General features: G+C 43.6%; 1 protein-coding gene across 1 annotated transcript; it reads left to right on the plus strand.

Annotated features, from left to right (window-relative positions):
- The first annotated feature begins 332 nt into the window (after window positions 1-332).
- LOC126558200 (lipase 3-like) lies at window positions 333-1690 on the plus strand. The gene is made up of 3 exons (XM_050214168.1): window positions 333-458; window positions 525-1244; window positions 1313-1690. Exons 1-3 carry the CDS (start codon window positions 348-350, stop codon window positions 1688-1690), a joined length of 1209 nt encoding a protein of 402 aa, XP_050070125.1. The 5' UTR covers window positions 333-347.
- The last annotated feature ends 14389 nt before the right edge of the window (window positions 1691-16079 follow it).

Below are 16079 nucleotides of genomic sequence, written 5' to 3' on the forward strand. Positions count from 1 at the left end.
GCAGGGTTTTAAAGTTCACAATGTTTAGTCTGATTTTTATTTCCATAGCATGTGCCCAATGTCTTGCATTTTGGCCAAAAATCTTCACCAGACTGTGTGTCCAATATTTTTTCTAACCGGTTATTTGATCGGTGAAACCCTGTAATTAATCTGGTAGTAATCACTGAGCTTAAACAGGCTAAAGGTGTGTCCTGTCTCAGCTGTGTTGACTTATCAGATTGATGCAGGTTTAGGGGGGGGATGTTCCGAACATGATAAAATTCCCTCGGTTGAGGTATTTAAAGAGCACTGTACAGGGCGATTAGGCTTCACAGTGTCCCGTGTATCGTGGAAAGAACTGCTTTTGTATGATGAGAAGTGTAGTGTACAGTGTGCTGACAGTGGTACTGCTGCTGGTTGTGACTCAAACAGCGGGACAGATACATCCCGACATCATCGAAGATGCTCATCTAGATTCGGTAGGTGTAAGCGAGAGTTGTGAGCAATCTGAACTCCTTTTTAATTCCATTTTCGATAAATTTCAGCTTGGTCTGTTGCGCAAATATGGATACCCAGCGGAGGAACATATAATTGAAACGGACGATGGCTATCTGCTCGGTGTACATCGCTGTCCGGGCAGTCCACTGTCACCGCCAGCCCCGGGAAAGCCGGTCGTGCTACTGCAGCACGGTATGCTGAGCTCCTCGGCCGACTACATCCTGATGGGACCGGATACCAGCCTGGCGTACATGTTGGCCGATGCCGGGTACGATGTGTGGATGGGCAATGCTCGTGGCAATCGGTACTCGCGCCGTCATAGGTTCCGCAGTAACGAAACGCAAACGTTCTGGGACTTTTCCTGGCATGAGGTCGGCAGTATCGACATTCCGAATATGATCGACTACATTTTGATCCGCACGGGTCAGCAATCGCTGCAGTACGTTGGCCATTCGCAGGGCACTACTGCGTACTGGGTGATGATGTCCCAGCATCCGTACTACAATCGGCGCGTGAAGAGCATGCACGCCCTTGCACCGGCCGCTTACATGCATAATACGCGCAGTCCGTATGTGATTTTCCTGGCCACGTTCCTGTACACGACGGACTTGATGCTGCAGATGATGGGCACTTGGTGGTTTGAACCAACGAACGAGATGAACATCCAGGGTGGTTTGCAGAACTGCCACGATGGTGCACCGTTCCAGGCCATGTGCTCGATTAACACGTTCCTGATTGCTGGCTTTAACACGGAGGAGGTTAACTCGGTAAGATAGGGCAATACTGGGTGTATTTAAAGTTGTGTATATAAATTTTAATTTCCCTACTGTTTCAGACGATGCTGCCGGTCATCCACGCACACTCACCAGCTGGAGCCTCGACAATGCAGATGATTCACCACGCCCAAACGATCCGATCGCGCATCTTCCGCCAGTATGATCACGGAGCGATGAACATGATCCGCTACGGACAGTTGACACCTCCGGTGTACAATCTGGCCAATGTGCAGGCACCTACGCTGCTGTACCACAGCACAAACGATTGGATGGCCGCACCGGCTGACGTAGAACTGTTGTACCGCGAGCTACCAAACGTGGTGAAACGTTACCTCGTTCCGTTGCCAGCCTTCAACCATCTTGACTTTGTGTGGGCCATTAACGTACGCTCACTGCTGTACAATGAGCTGTTGGCCGATCTGAAGGCATACGTGTAAGGATGTAAGAAAGTAGTCACGAAGCCACAAGAAGAGACTGTTAGCCATTTAAAAATATACATTTCGAATGCAATAAGTTAGTGTAATGAAGACTTTCATAATACAACACTTTTTCGGTTGGTTTCTTCTTTCACATGATGGGAAATTGGCGTTTCTGTAATTTCGTGGCCACTGCGCCATAGAATCACGAGCTAGACGATTATGATCGTGATTCCGTGCTTACGCTATCGTAACAATTGATGTAGCGTAAATCTCGTACACAAGACCCCCACGGGAAAGACGTCAACGCTTTAAGCTAACCGATTTACTTGCGTTATGATAAGATTAAGAAAAAAAGCGCAACGTACGATGACGATGAATGAGTGTCGTGTGTAAACTTGATTTACGAGGGCATTGTTAATCCATGCTATCAATTTCGTTTGTTTTCGTCTGTCTTTGTGGAATGTTGTGTAAAGTTTAATTGAAGTTAAGAGAAAAGAATCGTTGTAGGATAGTAAAGAGTTTGTACTATGTTTGTTAGTATTTGAAAAGGTTGCTCGTGTTACTATTTTTCGAACAAAATCTTAGGATTCATTAGAAAGACAGTGCGTGCGAAACTTGATCTAGAGCAGCAGTTCTTTGCGTCTTTTGCCGAACGGGTTGAGAGCACCTAGTTTGGTGGGCCATGTGTCCGGAATCCATCCTTATCAAGTGTCCCAACTGTCTGCAGGATATCAGTACCGTCAACCAGTTCAGCTAGCTTGTGGTTCATTCGCCTTCTGCTCGCACACACCGCCAAGAACAGTCCGTAGCACCCGCCGGTTAATCTGATTAAATTTTCGTTTTAAAATCGTGCACTAGATAATCAACATGATAATATGCTTGGGGTCCAATACCCTACAATTCAGCAGACTCTATTAACACACACACAACAGTTGTTGACGCCATAATAGAAGCACGTGATGAAGTCCCCTTAGAGCAGTAGCGGAACTAGCAGGGGGGCGTAATAGGCGGCCGCCTACGATTCGGACAGCTGACTTGTTTAAGGGAACATAGAAAAAGGGCCCCTAGCATATTGAATCTGCTGACCGGGGTTCAGCAGGTTCTTTGTGGATTCGGGGCCCCTTACCAGCTCGGGCCCAGCCGTGGCTCTTACTCCGCTTCGTATTAGGGGACCCGTTAAACGAAAGTAGTTGAAATTCGTTCGGCACGTTGACGATAGCGTTACAAGCAGCTCGTTGAATGGATCCAGTGGTGTCAAACCTGTCGGAGGTCGATTGCCGCCATGGTAGGAGAATGTAGCTAAGATTTTGCAACCGACGACGTCGAAAATCTGAATGGGTCAAGATCTTGGGGAACGTTATGTACATTGTTGTAGTTGTTATACTGATGTTCTATTATTCAGATATCGACGAATGGATCTCGTATTCATGTATTGGATATTTAAGAGACAGCATATAGTGATACTGAACAAAATATTAAGGAGAGATTCAAAAAATGATTAAAAATCATTATTAAAAATTAAGGAGAGATAGTATAGAGTTTCCCCCGGTCCCGCGGTGCAGGTCTTTACACGGCAGGACCGGTGTTCAAATCCCATCCGGACCGTTCCCCTGTAACGATAAGTCGACTTATCGATACCAACTAAGTGGTATCGATAAGTCTAGTAACCCATTCGATTAGCAGTGTGACCTAGTAAGTCGTTAAGCCAAGAAGAGAGAGAGAGAGATAGATAGAGAAAGAGTGTGAGAGAGAGAAAGAGGTAGAGAAAGCCTCTCTAGAATTTTAATTCTTTGTAGGTTTATATCAGATATTCAACACAGCTTTGGTTTTTCCTTGGAAATATTTTTTTAACGCTAGATTCCTTTAGCGACTTGCACAGCTTGAACCTCTTTAAATACTTTCAAAAAGAAAGTAACAATGCGACCAGACCGTCAGTGAAGAACAAAGGCGGATTTAGCCCATCTGCTGAGGCCCTTAGCGGAAATGGGTTTGAAGCCTTTGGAGCGCTCTGTAATTCAACATCCTGACTTTAATCCTTCGACCGAGAGGCAAAAGCAAATAGAAGACCTTTGTTGGAATGGATCGGAATCCATTCCTGGGGGATCCGGTGGGGGGGGGTTTGGGGGTTCAAGATTCTGAAGACAGTTTGCCGACCAGCAGCATCCTTCCAAATCATCCCCATCCTCATCCTGAACGGGGATGGGGAGGATGAGGAGGAGAGAGAGAGAGAGAGGGGGGGGGGAGTGCTCTCTCAAAGTAGTCACAAAAATCAATTCGTTTTGGGCTTCAGCTCGGGGCCTCTTTCGAGCCTGGGACCCACGCGGCCGTTCAGTCCACTAATAGGAAGATTCGCCTGTGCTCATGAATAAACAAAGTAGTTAAGTTTAAATAAATAGATAAATAAATATATAAATAAATATGCTAATCGAGTATACTCGGGATGGGGCAATGAATAAGGAAGAAATGCATTATTAATAATGTTCATTGCTTCAGTCATCACGAGCGGTATTGTCACTCACAATACGCCATCGAACCGTAAGAATTAAATATAAATAAATATTTCTTTCTATTTTTCGTAAGAACGTCCTGTGATCGTATTGCTTGACTAATGAATACCACGTAGTGAGGTTAGTCAGTCCTCACTACGGGGGGACGGTTCGGATGGGATTTGAACCCCGGTGCTGCCGTTTGAAGACCGGCGCCGCTATCGCCTACACCACCGAGCCGCCTTTAAATATAAATAAATATATAAATAACTAATTTAAAATGAACAAGCTACTTAAGACAAGAGCATTCAAGTTGAATAGTACCCCTAAGGATTATTTTTTCTACTAAGGACGATTTTTTGTTTGTCCGGAACTACATGCTGACCACCTCTAGCCATTGGAGTCCAGTTGTATAAAACAATATACCCCCCATTAACGAGTGGTCGTTATATTCGATCCCATCCCGTTGATTAAACTGGCAACGCTTACACACGCGTTCGTTGCAATTCCACACATGCCAACACATTGTTATCGACCGAATGAATGCACATGCACTGCTGCAAACAAAATGCGATTTCGGAAGCGTTCGGGTTTCATCGGTGCATCGGTGCGCGTTGCATCGCCGTACGTAATTGAGTGCGCCACGCTCTACCTACTGCAGTGTATGCAGCTCTAGTAATGGTAGGGATGGGTAGTAGCATGCCCATCACATACACCCACGGAAAGTCGCGAAGCGGTCGCGCCGTGTGGCCACACGCTCACACACAGTAACACCGAAGGGTTGTGCCGGAATGCATCACAGGGCCGGGCGCAACGTGATGCATTGCTAGTAGTCCTCCTCGCGTGGCCTGGTACAGTTCTTGGTGCCTGGTGCACGCTCACAACATCAAAATCGTTCCCCGGGGGGTTTGCGATTAGCATTTAGTAGCCGACAGCACAGCATTGATTCGTCCGTTTACTAACGAATGCAACAGGTTGCTGGACGTTTCGGTAAATACGCCCCCATCACACACACACACACACACACACACACACACACAAACTCACTCACTATGTTAAAACAATTCTCCACCGATGCTCGAGCAGCAGAACCGGTGGCAGGTTGCTGTTGGTTTGTTTGCTGGGGCATGTTTTTGGCATTCGTTTGAAAGGACAGGAGCACACAACATCCGTGCCGATGGTCGTGTACCAGGACGGCTGCTACCTTCCGGGATGCGTGCGATCCCGATAGCTGAATACGCGCGGAAGACACACCTTGTGAGCGGTTGCTTGGCTAAGGGACAAACGATGCTTTTTTAAATGGGCGGTGCAAAATTGAAAAAACAAAACTGTAAGTGCAATAAACAGTTGCCTGCTTGCATTATCGCTATCCCTCCTTATTGCTCCCATTGCTACCCAGGGGAGCACACTGTATAGAGACGCGAGGGCGAACGGCATTATAATAAATGTATTGCCGCTTTTTGGTGGTTAGAGTACGGCCGATGCTGCTGCTGGCTGCTAGACGTATTTTTTTTTCGGAAGTTAGACCGGCGCCAGCCAGTCAGCGATTAAAAGATGTCAATTTGATGCAGCGGACAAAAATTTTTCCCGCAGAAAAAATAAACAACGGTAACGATTAAGATAATGCTAATTAAATAATAACAGCTACGACGACGACGACGGTGTAAGGCGATGGGTTTGGACCACTGCAAAACCATTCCTCAAAACGACTCATTAATTTCGTCGATTCACCGGCACCGATGCGCACCAAGAGGCATACCCGTTTCGGGCATGCACAATTGCACTGTTCGCTGGTGGAACCCGTGCTGTGGATGCTGCCGGTGCAACTGTTGCCGGTCGTTATGTGATACACATATGATTTTAATTAGCGAACGCCGTTTTGGGGCACCGCGAAACGGGGTCGCCCCTTCTAGTATTGTTGTTTGTGTGAGTGCATAATTGGGTGCGAATGAGTGAGGGCGTGGGCACGCGAAGAAGTCGGCTGTGATTGAGTGAGTGTGTGCGGGGAAAAGCATGCGCGATAATGCAGCAAGGCTTACGTCCCTCGTACCGGCTAGGTGACGGTAGGAGCGCGTAGAGTACAGGGGAGAGTGGTGTGTCAATGGCCAATACGTTTGCGATTGCTGTACATAATGAGTTGAGCGTGTTGGTTTTATTGGCATGATCGATTTGGATTTATTTTATTTTTTTTCGAACGTGTACGATTCTGGTGGACTGGTAGCGTAATATGTACAAATGTTGTTTGGTAGGATGACGTATAACATGGAAAATACTCAAACTTAATCAAATGGAATGCGCAATATTTTTATTCCATTTCTAACAACCAATAAATAAGTTTAAATCTATCATTTTTGATGCTCATAAAGCATCAAAGGCAGGATTTGTTTCTGAAGAACTACAATGCTTGGTGGTGCATAATATAGAACGACCTATTAGGAAACCTTTTGTTCGTTGAAGACATGATCTGGATGAAATTTACACCTTTCTTTATATAAACGGGTTGATCTTTTGGACGTTATTTGCAAAATATTAATGCTTCGTCTACATCTTCTTGGCTTAACGATCCTTCTCGGTCTCGCCAGCCATCTAATGGGTTGCTAGACTTGCTGTTACCACGGTCTTGATGGGATCTGTACCCCGGTCCTGTCGTTTGATGGCCGGAGCCTCTGTCGTTTATACCACCGGGTCTTTAATATTAATATTTTTTGTATTAATTAATAATACTATGTAAGACGCGGTCCAAAGCATTGTAAAGTCCAAGGCATTGTAAAGTTCATTTTTTGCTGAGCGAACGGATTATTAGTGTGATCCCCCTTCTACCCTACTGGACTTCTCCCACCTCTACTCCTACTGTTTGTCGGTTTAATATGTGTTGTATAATAAGGGTTGGGAACCACAGGGAAGATGTTGAACCGACCGATGCTATGGACGGATAAAACATCGAATGGGAGAAGGAGGGCACGAATGAGACCAACATCGGACACAACCACGTTCCATTCCAGGGCGTTCGGGATAATTTTGACAGTTATATTTTTGTTTATAACTCGTGATGGAGTTGGCATAGGAAAACAAACAATACGTCATTCGACAGCTAAAAGTGTACGGAACAAGCAGCGAAAACATCCCGTGCTAAAAAAATGCCTAAAAAGAGTACATTGTGGAAGCGGATCACATGCATCATGATGATCCGCGCCGGACGCGACAACCGCCGACACGCCGGTTAACACCCAGAACAACCTGGTGGCTGGCTTACTGCCCGGCGGACGTGCCACGGGTGCCGCAAACCAACTTCCCCCAGACGGTGATGGTGTTTTCCTGCGTGTCATCGGAAGGGGACGTGATGCCGCCCCACTTTTTCGAGCAGGGGCTGAGGCTGAACGCGGACTGGTACATTTCCATGCTGGACACCGTCGTAAAGCCTTGGATCACGAGGGTGGCCAATGGCAGACCGTACATGTTCCAGCAGGATTCCACTCCGTACCATACAGCCTCCAAAACGATATAGTGGTTGGCTGCCAATTTCAACGACTTCATCGCGCCGAATGTGTGGCCTCCCAGCTCCCCGGATCTTAATCCAATGGATTATTTCGTGTGGGGCGCGGTAGAACGGGACACCAACAGAACCTCCAGCAACACCAAGGCGGAGCTCAGGTCCGTTTTCGCGGCCCTACCCAGCGAAACTGTCGCAAGGACTTGTTCCCGGTTCCGGAGACGAGTGGAGGCCGTAATAGAAGCCGAGGGCGGATATTTTGAATAAAATGAATAAAATACATGGTAAGCTACTATTTCTAAAACAAAAACAAAAAATTCCCCGATGATTAATTTTGCCATAAAAATTTTTTTTTCTTTCTCTGTAGGTGACTGTCAAAATTATCCCGAACGCACTGTACAGTTTTTTCCAACCTAGACCTTGACGTTCATTCTTTACTTCGCTTTGATTTTATTTCTTTCTTCCCCTTGTCCTGCTCAGGGTTGAGCACGTCGTGTAGGGATGGCCAGGTCACCAATCCGTTTCCAGGAAACGATCTCTAATGCAGCAGTTCTTCATCCACGGCGGCATCCGATCAACTTCCGGGTGCTGTGAGGGATCTCCATGTACCGAGTTTTAAATCGTTGTCCTTGTTCCATAGCGTGGGTCTTTATCAGTTGATCCGATTCGAATTTTTCTTTCGTTGTCTAAATTATATTGGAGGTGGCTTCTTCCCCAAAACTATGTTTCCCCGTATACCCAAGCTTTTGGATATATTTGGAGAGATATGTTACCGTTCGGTACGCCGTGGACGTATTGAGTCGGAGCAGAGTATGGAGAGCCTATCGTGTCCTTCAAGAGGAGTCGGGACACTGACAATAGAACTATTTTATAGGATTCTTAAAACTTCCTATGCTTTAGCTACCGCTACTTCGAGTTGCCCTTGATCAATTTTACCCGCTTCTGGATAAACTGTTCTGCGTACGGAATGGTAAATTTATAGAAAAATTCTAATGCTGAAAATATTGGCATTGGATATGGAATCGATCCAATTGGATATTGGATGCCAACAAGACACTGATTACGCGACAATCCTATCAAAAGAAAAACTGCATCAGAACCGCCTTATTAGATTTTTACGCATCAGCAATTTATATTCAGATTTCAAAATTAAGCAATAGTTTTAAATTCTACCACTCATAATTGCAATAGTTTTCTATTAGTATTAACCACTTTTTGTATACATCAGAGAGGCGAATGTAATCTCAGAGACTCAAAGCCTCTATAAGGATCGATCGAATAGGGGTGGTTTTTGATTAATTGATTTGATCAGTTAAGGTGGTTTTTGATAAATTAATAACTAAATTTAAATTGACGGATTATTTCTTATTAGACAGCTTTCTTAATCCCCTCTCCCTTCCAGTAGATTGTAAGCACTATTGTCCTATTAGTGGATTGTAAGCTTTTATGTTTATTTGTTTTCCTTTCTTGGTTTTTTTGTCTGGTTTCGATTCTGCAGTAACTTTGCAAGATGGTTGTGGCTGTCGGCTCCTTGCATTTTTGATGGCGTCCGGGTCGCCAGCGACATTATTAGATCACTGAACCAATTAAATTATGTTTGGAATTGGGTTGTGACTGTCGGGTTTACTGTTGGCGGAATGCGTGAGTAAGATGCTAGTGTAGCTACACAAAGTTGTAGTGGCTTTCGGACTCGTGCGTTCTGGCAATGGTGGGGCCACCAACCATAACATGCTAATGCTGGCAACTATATGGTGTGATGGATTTTCTTGGGAGCTAATTGTTAGTCTCCACGGCAAGAGAATCCAAAGAGGTGCTGACTCCTTAGCAGACATAGAGAGGACAACTTTAGAACCATACCTGGCAGTAACAACATCCACAACCGAGCTCACCCGGGATAAGGTGCACTTGAATTGCAAATAGGATTAAGTAAGTTTGATGAATTGTTAAGATTAGATTTTAAGGAATACCCTGGCCTGACCGTCATTACGAAATAAAAAACAAGAGCTTTCTCAACAAATATAGAACCAATCAATATTGTAGTTGATATTTGTTACATTAAAAATACACCTTATTTCCGTGTTAGAAAATTTACATAATTATCACTTCCAATTTCCTATAAATCAACTCAAACTAACTACAGTTGGTAAATCCATTACATGTCGGTAAAGTACGACACTGAATCCCAAATTCCAACCTTCAATGGGGCATTCAAACGTGTGTACATATGCACGAGGAGATGCATACAAAATGCAACAGCAACACGAGACCAATCGTTGTCATTCCACCCGAATATATATATCCAGCCGAAATTTGCATCCGAACGCTAATTAATTTGTTTTATTCGTGTTCATTTATTATTGAATTGAACGTTTTCGGCTATTCGGCACCATTGTCCTCCTTTCGTAGGTCGTTCATGCAGTTCGTTCCCTGGTGTTTTTCTGTTGCATTTGAATTTCCCGCCAGGAACAAGGCGTACGATAATGGATCGACTCCCCGTACCAAAGGAGGAAACCCATTGCATAATTGATTGTGTGCTCATTTTCCCGCCAAACACCGTTTCGGGTACTGTCATCGAAGTTGGGTTGAAATGGGCACATAATTGCATACGCATCGGGTCGGGTGGTTTTGTGCCGTTTTGTGTAACGCATTTTCTTCCCCTACTGCATGGTGGGAGAGAGCAACTCGGCGGCATCTTTTTGCACCGAAAGCCCGTCCACACTGGGCGGTTCGCATTCGTGAGGTGCAACCGGTACACGCATAAGATCGGGTCGGGCCTCCAAAAACGCATCTTTACGATGTTTGGCTTTGTAAGAAGAAGCGCGTAATGCGTTTGTCTTGCTTTTTTTTTTTTGTTCCGTGGGGCACTTTCTAAGAGTGCGCTGTTCGCGGTGGTGGCTGCCAAAGGAGATGCATGATGGTACACTGTGAGGAGGGAAACGTTTGCAATTTTGGGAGGGTAAAGGATGATTTTTTTGTAAAAACCATCGTCGTAAGATGCTTCCGAATGCCGTCGGTTTTTCGTCGAAGAACAGGAGCGCAGCCATCGGGGACGGTAGCATTTGCAAGGGTGTTAACGCTGTCCGGGATGCAGTTGCGCAAATGGTCGATGCAATTTTTGCAGCTGGGTATGGTGGAATGGGTGAAATCGAGGATGAAAATTGTGTTGACAAAATCAAATAAAAAAGAGATTTTTCTTTAGAAGTGAAAAATCAAAAAGGAGGAAAGAATTTCTTTAAAATTTTCAATAACTCTGCATATAATTTCACATCATGTTTTCAAGCAAATCTATTAAAATATTCAGAAAAATCGTGAACCCTACTTTCTCACATTAGAAAACCCCCTTTGAAATGAGCATTCGTATGCATTTGGTTGATTGGGGCGCTGCATTCTTGCTCCCCCATTCCCAACCAACTGCAGCAATGAAATGAAACGCGCATGTCCCACAATACTGTGGGTGAGGAGCGATGGTTCCCCGAGCATGCACAGGAATGTGCTGAACGATGATGGGCTGACCGCTACCAGCTTCATTCTTCAGGATCTTTTGCTCCCACCCAAAACCGTCGTCAAATGGATGTTTGCAGTCGGTTACGTTATTAAACAACAAAAAACCCACGGTTGAATCGATCGATTCTCGCAAATGGATGGCGACCCTGCTCCCGTTTGGTTTGGCACTGCTGATGCCAGTGGTCATTTCACTCGCTTTCGACCAGGCTGGCAGGAGTTTGTGCGTGAGAGATAATCAGTAAGCGGCAGCACTGAAGCGCCGTCACAGCGAAACCGTTCATTGTCCGTTGAGATGGTGTTTGTAGCCAAGCGCCTGATAGCGCTTGATGCCGGCAAAAGAGGATAAGGCTGCAGTCTATGCGATGGTTTGGCTAGTTAGGGGTTGAATGGGATTTTTTACCGATTGTTTTAATTTTTAATTGAATTAAATATTATCGATTTTCTCAGTAATTTTTGTTGCTTATTTTGTAGTAGATAAATGGTTGTTTAACGCGGTTAACTAATTTGAAACGAAATATTTAATAAGCTAAAAATTAGACCGCTTCCAAAAGACCACTGTCCCATCCATTTCTACGCACCCCCTGCACGCTTGCTTTCCTTTTCCTGTACTCACCCCAAGTGCCCAAGCATCGTAGGAATGGTCATTTTGGGATGGTCAAACCCGAACAGTCCTGCCTGCCTGGTATTGTGACAGACGAAAATTTATCGCCGCTTCAGAAACGTCGTCACGCTTGGTCTGTGTGAGTACGCGTACTGAACGTACCGAACAGTACACTTGGGCAGTGATTTCCACCTTGAAGGGGTGTGTACTAGCGGGGCAAAAGTTTATTTCCACCCTCTTTTATTTTATTGCCACACGGGCAGGGTTGTTTGCGTTGGAAAGATGAAAGAGAATTGTAAAACGGTATAGTATCGTTTCCTTCTTGCCTTTTCTTGAGGGGAATCCGTGTTCCGGGGGATTTTTTTTTACGAGGAACGTGATAAAGTTGCTCGATTTATACAATTACAAATTTCATTTTGCTTTGTTTATACATCTTTTTGTTACGAAATTATACATTACTCTTAATAAATTGATTATTATTTTATATAAAAGACTTGAGATGTTTTCTTCTATAATACAATCGTTAAATCTTCCTGCTGCGTAACACCCTTCAAAGGATGCTGAGGGTTCATTAACTTTCGTTCATTAAGTTTCTTCCTGTGTTAACTCAGCTGACCACCACCGTTCTTGACCATTTGTTCCGGTCCTGGTTAACGTACGAAAGGAAGCAACGAAACAGCGCATCCGCCCTAGAGTTTCCGTTGCTTGCGAAGCTTCTTCATGACTCCATTCCAAACACGTTTCCGAAGAAATTTCCGACCACGTTTCCCTGAACACATCCCACCAGGAAGAAAGAGGTTTTGCAGCACATACCGAGCAATTAAAGCATTTGTCCGTGTTCCGAGCAACCTTTGTGTGCGTGTGTGCGTCTAGGTTGCTGCTGTTGGATTTTCTTCGTTTTCTCCCTCATTTGAGGGTGAAAGTTGTGCTACCTGCTACACGATCCTGCTAACCGGGGAAAATTCGAGCTTAATGAGTGAAAATGAGCCTGTTTTTGAATGCGAAGGGGTGGGAGGGGCGGCTTAATTAAACACGCTTCGTGTTTTAATTAGTGATCCACTTGTGCTAAAACGGTTGGAAAACGGGAAAGGATGCTTTGGCGCCTGCTAGGATGGTGGATACGTTGAACATCATTGCTCTCGGGAAAGCGAGACAGAGCGAGTATTGCTCGTGTTTAGTTTACTTCCCGCGTAACGTTAATGGAATGCTGTGGATAGAGTTTTTCCCCCAGTTCTTTGAAGCTGATGGCTCAGTTGAAGCGTGGAAAGGAATATAAAACGATTAAATAAGCAAGAGGGAACGTGGTGCAGTGCACTATTTGTAGATTAAATTTGTTAAACAGAATTTTTTTCTAGATAAACAATTTTCTTTTCTTTCTCTTCCTTCTTCTCTCCCTCTCTCTCTCTCTCTCTCTCTCTCTCTCTCTCTCTCTCTCTTTCCGGTTTGTTTGAAAAATTGCATTAGTTTCGGTCGATAAGTAGTTTATAGTCAGAGCAAAAGCTTGTTACTGCACAATACCCTTCAAGGTAAATTGATAAGGTGCTTCACGTCACCTTACACGAGTGCTAATGCTTTGAGCAGCTTACGATGCTTGAGTACTTGAGTACAATGATTGCACTTTTCCTTAAAGTGAAGTATGTGCGGTTGACATAGCTAAATTGGAAAGCCACAATTACACAAAGGCTTTCGCCGAGTGAACCACCCGATTCTGATGTTTATTGAGCTTATCGGTTGAGATTGAACGTGACGAATGTGATTGCTATTTCGCGTTCCAGGGTTGTAGTAGCTCGGTTTTAATATGCAATTATTGCAGGAGCTAATGTAATACAATTAAACGCGAATTTGTGCATAATTGTACTATTCTGCAGTTTGTCGGAAAAGTGATATTGAAACGAAGGTTTTTCTTCTGCTTCTTGGCTTCACTTTATTCCAGAAAACCGGCTAGACGGGTAGCCAAACCGACTTTAATTGCTTTTTTTCTGCGATTCTAGGAATCCGATTGACTTGATACTTGTTTTATGTGAGCTGCAAATTTTCTTAAATTTTTCTAACACCCCTATTCCATGTTATCGGGCTACCCGTGTAGCCATCAACTTGGGAGGCTTATAACTTTTTTGTACGTAATCCAATTGTAGTGCTTTATTCTAATGAAAATTTGATTACCTTTTCTTCTTTCTATTGGTTTACATACGACACCTCTACTCTTAGTCGTTTTTATGTTATGAATATTCAAAGATTACAATTTTTTTGGCCAAAATTGAAAAACTTAGAAAATAATTATTTAAGTCCTTTGCACAATTTTTACAATTTTACGCTTCTAACCGCTACTAGATGATTGCGTCACAAGTGCATTGTGCAATTATCAGAATTCGACTGCCTATTTTTGTTTCAATAAAAACCGTTACTAAAGCGTCGTTAATGTTATTTATGCATTTAAATTGTGTTTGGGTTCTCTCATGACTATGAGACTGCGGGTGCGTGAGGTAGCTCCTTGCATTCTACGAGCTTTTAATCCTTAATGAGGACAGAACTACCGAGAGCTATGTTAAAGAACAGATGTTCTCCCATCTTAGCAAAATAGCTTCTTAACACAACACTAAATACAATGTATTGTCACCGTTTGATTTTCCAGAAGAAATCCCAATGGAATACACAATCATCGGTTGATGCAATTCCCTGTAAGGATTTCCCCGCAAGATCGTTCGTCCCAGAGCGATCAGATCTGACTAAAGAGCAAACAAGTGTTACATCATCCCGTGCGGTGCCTTCGCTTCACAAAGCATGGGTCAACATAGCATAATTCATCGTTTGATTCACTTCCCACTCAATGCACCAAGCTTCAACCGGTCGGCTTCCCTGTTTGTATTGGATTATCTGCTTTGGTTTCGACGTCAACCAGGAAACGGACATGGACCGATCTCACTGCTGCATGGTTAATTCTTCTCGAATGCCTGGTTGCCAATGATAACGACCGTACAGCTGTTGGCTTATCGCAGTGGAAATGGCGAATAGCGTGAACATTTAGCTGACAGACCGGGAAGAGTATACGGCCAGGACCTTGACCTTCGGCCTCCGCCGGAAGCTACGCCATCGGTCGGGTGGAATATACCAGATGATGAATCAATCTATCCGCGGGTCGTTGGTAGTACAGAAAGGGGCAACGTTTTATGACGTATTCAGCTAAAACTTCATTAGATTGGAGCTGACATACGCTTGTGTAACTATATGGTTTAGACTGTTATCACTATTGCGTTTTTAGTGTTACATATTTCAAAGCTATTGAAATACATATTGAAATACACTTTAAGAAGGTAAAATTTTGAAAACGTTTTGAAAGTGTTTTTTTGTTTACAGTTTTTTGAAATTTTATAATGGCTCTTTGATTTAACTTTTCAATTTTTATTTTATTATATTTAATATTTTATTTCAAATTTTTATTTATAATTAATTATGACGGTCCAGTGCCGTATTGTTTTTTATTTCAAATGTTTGAGTAAAAACTCATAGCTAAGGTTTTCTGAATACCGTTTTTTAAACACTCTTTTTAGAGACAGTCTAACAAATATTTTGTTAGAATATTGTACAAAGTATAGTTCATGCAAAACGTTTTATGAATGTACTAATCTATATGTCAAGAAATAAAGAATCACATTTTTTTTGTTTAAAATCATGTAAATATCATTCGTTTATTTTGTTATTTCATTTATTTGTTTATTATTAAGTATCACGGCACGTTGCCGTATTTTCATTCGTTTATTCTGTTTGAGTATAATTTTCTTTTAAAGATTCTCATATTCTTTGTATAAACAAATGCCTCACGTGCCTTCCGGTGTTCACGGCGTCAATGCCAGCCAGCCCGTTACACGAGATGCAACGATGCATATCAACACGCTGACGATGCGCAATTTGTAAATAGTAAACAGATTCCTGAGATGAGTAAATTTCCCACCGAGTTACATCATCTACGACGCTCTACTCATTCTTCCTAACCGATGCATGGCACGGGCGGATCAGGAACATCTACACTAGCCCAATACCACTAGCCTTCAGAAGAGAGCACTCACTCGAACCGGAATTGGCTCGCCAAGGTTCGATCATGTTACACGGGTTCACTATCACATTCCGGTTTTACGCCTGCTCTAATCTTGCCGTATCGAACACGTGAGTGCAACCGAGGCGTTGTAATGCGATATCCGATGGGTCTTCCACTCTTTGTCGCTATATGTACTGATAGTTGTCTAACGATAATAAATAATTCCTTCCTCTTGGGAGTGAGTGGATCACAGCGTTGCGCGAGTACGGTTCTTAATGAAAACCTACGAAGAA

This window comes from Anopheles maculipalpis, chromosome 2RL (assembly GCF_943734695.1).
Source record: "Anopheles maculipalpis chromosome 2RL, idAnoMacuDA_375_x, whole genome shotgun sequence".
NCBI classification, from domain to species: domain Eukaryota; kingdom Metazoa; phylum Arthropoda; class Insecta; order Diptera; family Culicidae; genus Anopheles; species Anopheles maculipalpis.